Source organism: Ipomoea nil, unplaced genomic scaffold (genome assembly GCF_001879475.1).
Source record: "Ipomoea nil cultivar Tokyo-kokei standard unplaced genomic scaffold, Asagao_1.1 scaffold2805, whole genome shotgun sequence".
NCBI classification, from domain to species: domain Eukaryota; kingdom Viridiplantae; phylum Streptophyta; class Magnoliopsida; order Solanales; family Convolvulaceae; genus Ipomoea; species Ipomoea nil.
Genome location: NW_017619233.1, coordinates 734293 through 738512, shown reverse-complemented (window position 1 = coordinate 738512; position 4220 = coordinate 734293). Strand labels below are relative to the sequence as shown.

Below are 4220 nucleotides of genomic sequence, written 5' to 3'. Positions count from 1 at the left end.
CCTAAGGACATCGCCGCATTTGAACTTTTATATATATATATATCCTTTAAAAAATGGTTTTAAAACCCATGCAAAATGACATTTTAATAATCATGCCATAATATGCCCTTAGCATAAACAATGCCAAGATTTGACTAATCATAAGAACAGGACCCAAATTTGGACACAAGAATCCAACACCTAAGCATCTTAAAATCAATAATCAACTTTGTTGACAAATGCTAATTTTCCACTCAAAATTGTTGTATCCACAGTCCACTACTACTAGCTAGTCACAAGAGAAAAAAGATAAAGCTAAAGAGCGAGTCAACAGCCTTCTGTGCTCCTTCTTTCCCACAAAAGTGTCCAAAAAAGTTCTCTTTTTCAAGAAAGGTTGAAACTTGAGCCCCACAAGAGGCTACACCCAAGAACTTAAATTCCCTTCACTCTATTTTCTCCTTCTTGTTGTCTCAAGGGTTTTCTCATCCGAAATCCACTGGAAAGATACAATTTTTTGTTCAAAAGTTTGGGTTTTCTTGTTTTTTCAATTTCCTCACCGGTTATCTTACCTACAAGACAAGTTGGGGTATATTAGTGTATATTTATATATGGAGAGAGAGATATAGGGGGGGTAGTTGGAGACTAACAACCAACCTTTGGAGAGAGCTGAAAGGGATAAATCTATAGATTCACACTAGATCTAGGCTCAGGGGCCCTGTGGGGTTTTTACTGAGCTTTATACATGACTATTTCTTGATTTTGTTACTATCTTTTGTTTTTTCTTGAGGTATTTATTGTGATGGGGATTTGTTTGAGCAACCAAATCAAAGCTGAGACTGCATTTTATGTTGGTTCAGGTATTTTTTTTTTTCTTAAATTCAACTCTGATATCTTTTCCTCATATTCTGCTATTAATAGTTATGAGACTGTTTGTTAACCAAGATATATTTGTATTCCTTTTCTCTGATTTAAGATGATTTATTTGGTACTTTAGTAAGTAATCTGGTTGCATTTTTATGCTTGGTGTTTACTAGAGATTAGAATAACTCTAAGAAGATTAAAAAAAAAGTGTTCTTTTATATTCCTCAGAGCTGCAGATTAGAATGAACAGATAGATATGTACAGTTCATATAACCAGAAATAGTCAATTTTTTGGATGTATATATAGTACTAGAGTGGGAAACTGAGCCTGTTAGATGTTCATTTTCATCTCTTATGATTAGTTTTTTTGACAATTCTAGGATTGTTTTTTATGTAGGGGTGGATTCTAGAAATGTGAGTGGGAATGGGACTGAATCGAGTAACTCGAACAAGCTATCATCGGCTTCTGTACCACCCACGCCTCGTAGTGAGGGTGAAATCTTGCAGTCCTCCAACTTGAAGAGTTTCACTTTCAGTGAACTGAAAGCGGCCACCAGAAACTTCCGTCCCGACAGTGTGTTGGGGGAAGGGGGTTTTGGTTCTGTTTTCAAAGGATGGGTTGATGAGCACACTCTTGTGGCGTCAAAGCCCGGGTCCGGGATGACCATAGCCGTCAAAAAGTTAAACCAAGACGGGTGGCAGGGGCACAGGGAATGGTTGGTGAGTACATATATATATATATGGTATTTCTGCAGCCCGGGCATAGCTCAGTGGTCGAAAGGTTGAGTGTGGGTGTAGTGACCCAGCAAATACTCGGGTCCGAATCCTCAATGGGGCAAAAAGCAAGCACTCAAACCCTACGTCACTAAGGCACATCCCTGGGATCTGATGTTTTTGAACTTGTGAAATTACAGGCTGAAATCATCTATCTTGGGCAACTACGACATCCAAATCTCGTGAAGTTGATTGGTTATTGCTTAGAAGATGACCACCGGCTCTTGGTTTACGAGTTCATGGCCAAGGGGAGTATGGAGAACCATCTGTTTAGAAGTAAGTTCCGGAAATCTGCTTAAAGCTACATGCTTACACTTGCCCCGGTTATTAACAATTTCCTAGATGGCTATATAACGTCGTGCACGTTTTTGTTCGATCAGGAGGTTCCTTCTTTCAGCCTCTTACGTGGAGCCTGCGAATGAAGGTTGCCCTGGGTGCTGCAAAGGGGCTTGCCTTTCTTCACAATGCTGAAACAAAGGTCATATATCGGGACTTCAAGACTTCTAATATCCTGCTTGACCCGGTATGTGGTATCTTTTAAAATTCGGACACATAATTTTGTATCGTTTTAAACTCCTATCAAAAAATTTCCACTAATTTTGTGCATTGGGCTACAGGACTATAATGCGAAGCTTTCTGATTTTGGATTGGCTAGAGATGGGCCAACAGGGGATAAGAGCCATGTCTCGACAAGGGTTATGGGGACTTATGGATATGCTGCTCCCGAGTATCTATCAACAGGTTTGTCTCTGTGCAAAAAATTTGTGATTGAGTTATTTGACAATGCTTAAGCTGCTTTTATCGTGTTTTCTCGGGGAATTTCAGTGCTAATGTTTACCCTCGCTCCCGGGCATAGCTCACTGGTCGAAAGGTTGAGTGTGGGTTCGAATCCTCACTGGGAGGGGAATAAAGCACTCAGACCTGCCTCACTGAGGCACATCCCGTGATTTACCTCCTCTCACAGAACCCAAGGGCATGGGCGTGAGGGCATTTTCGTACTTGTATTAGAAATGAAAATTGCATTGCAATCTTCTAATCTCTTAACTCCTCTGTTCTTAACAAGGTCATCTTACTGCAAAGAGTGACGTATACAGCTTCGGAGTCGTTCTCTTAGAAATTTTATCCGGTAAAAAAGCAATAGACAAGAATCGGCCTTCTGGGGAACACAGTCTTGTGGAGTGGGCAAAACCTTATCTTACCAACAAACGCAGAATTTTCCGCGTCCTGGATCCCCGCCTCGAAGGCCAGTACTCACTGACCAAAGCTATGAAGGCAGCTAACCTCGCACTCCAGTGCCTATGCATGGAACCGAAGTTGAGGCCAAACATGGATGACGTGGTCAAAACCTTAGAGCAACTACAGGAGGCAAAGGACTCAACGACGGGTGATAAAAAAGAAAGGAACCTCACTCGAGACAGCCGCCCAAAGGGCCCGTCTAAGTCCTGCCGCGGCACTGCATCAGAGACGGCCCGAATGACCACGTACCCCCGACCCTCGTCCTCTCCTCTCTACGCATAACAGAAAAGAAGCGAGTGCCCGCTCGGGTTGCTAGGTTGCCGGCAGTTCGTGACAATGCCTATTCGCTTAAAGAGATGTATGTACAGCAGTTAACCTTCCAATTTATGCATGTCATTGTGTTGCTAGTTTGTTACACGGCTAAGGTTAGTCACAAGGCGGGTGTACCCAGTGCACACTTTCGGTTAGTGGTTGCGGTTTCCCTTTGTCACCAAAAAAAAAAAAAAAAGAAAAAAAGGTGTAGAATATTAGCATGATGGTTGTGCACGTGTATGGCATATTTTTTGGTACATTAGTGGGGGAATATGTATATATGCTTGTCTAATGCGCTCATTTTGTAATCCTGCAAACGTTTTTGGTGAATGCACTTCAACTATTTGCTACATATCAAGGTAATTTTTTTATTTTTTTTTGGACCATGAATATATGGTACGTTTTTATACTAAAAAGTGTATTATTTATGTACTAAAGGTACATTATTAATAATAGTATACAAAATAATATACTTTTAGTACACAAATAATGTATATTTAGTATATATATTACTCACTTTATCCCATTTTATTTGTCATACTTATTATTCATTGGTCAAACTAACTATTTTTTTCTTTGTTTATTTTCTTTAGTATTTTTTTACTTATCTTTAAATTTGATTTTTTTTTTTTTTTGTGTGTTTAATAGTACTTTTAGTGTAGTTTCTAAATATATAAATTTTGTATACTAATACTAAACTTAACATTATGAAGAATTGGATTAAAAATAACAGCAGTCAAGTCACGTTGGTCGAATCAGACACATAAAATGGGATGGAGGGAGTAAAAATGTACGTTTTATTGTTTTTTTTTTAAAATATGTACGTTTTATTCATGGTCTACACAACTGTGTGGGCCATGGTTCATAGAATAATGATTGACATATCAAAGACTAGACCAAAGATCTTCATTCATTTTAAGAATAACTAGTTACCACACACCCATTGTGCGAATAGTCCAATGTTCAATGTGTATTTTTAAATTAGTATTTAAGAATTTAACAAAGTATTCATTTTGTATTCTGGTGTATATCAATACATATTATCAAAATTTTCATAA

General features: G+C 38.7%; 1 protein-coding gene across 1 annotated transcript; it reads left to right on the top strand.

The window, feature by feature from the left end:
- The first annotated feature begins 298 nt into the window (after positions 1 to 298).
- Positions 299 to 3535, top strand: LOC109158274 (protein kinase APK1A, chloroplastic-like). Its single transcript, XM_019306185.1, has 6 exons — positions 299 to 836; positions 1238 to 1560; positions 1755 to 1890; positions 1995 to 2137; positions 2232 to 2355; positions 2678 to 3535. The coding sequence occupies exons 1-6, from the start codon at positions 779 to 781 to the stop codon at positions 3130 to 3132; spliced, it is 1239 nt and encodes a 412-aa protein (XP_019161730.1). The 5' UTR covers positions 299 to 778; the 3' UTR covers positions 3133 to 3535.
- The last annotated feature ends 685 nt before the right edge of the window (positions 3536 to 4220 follow it).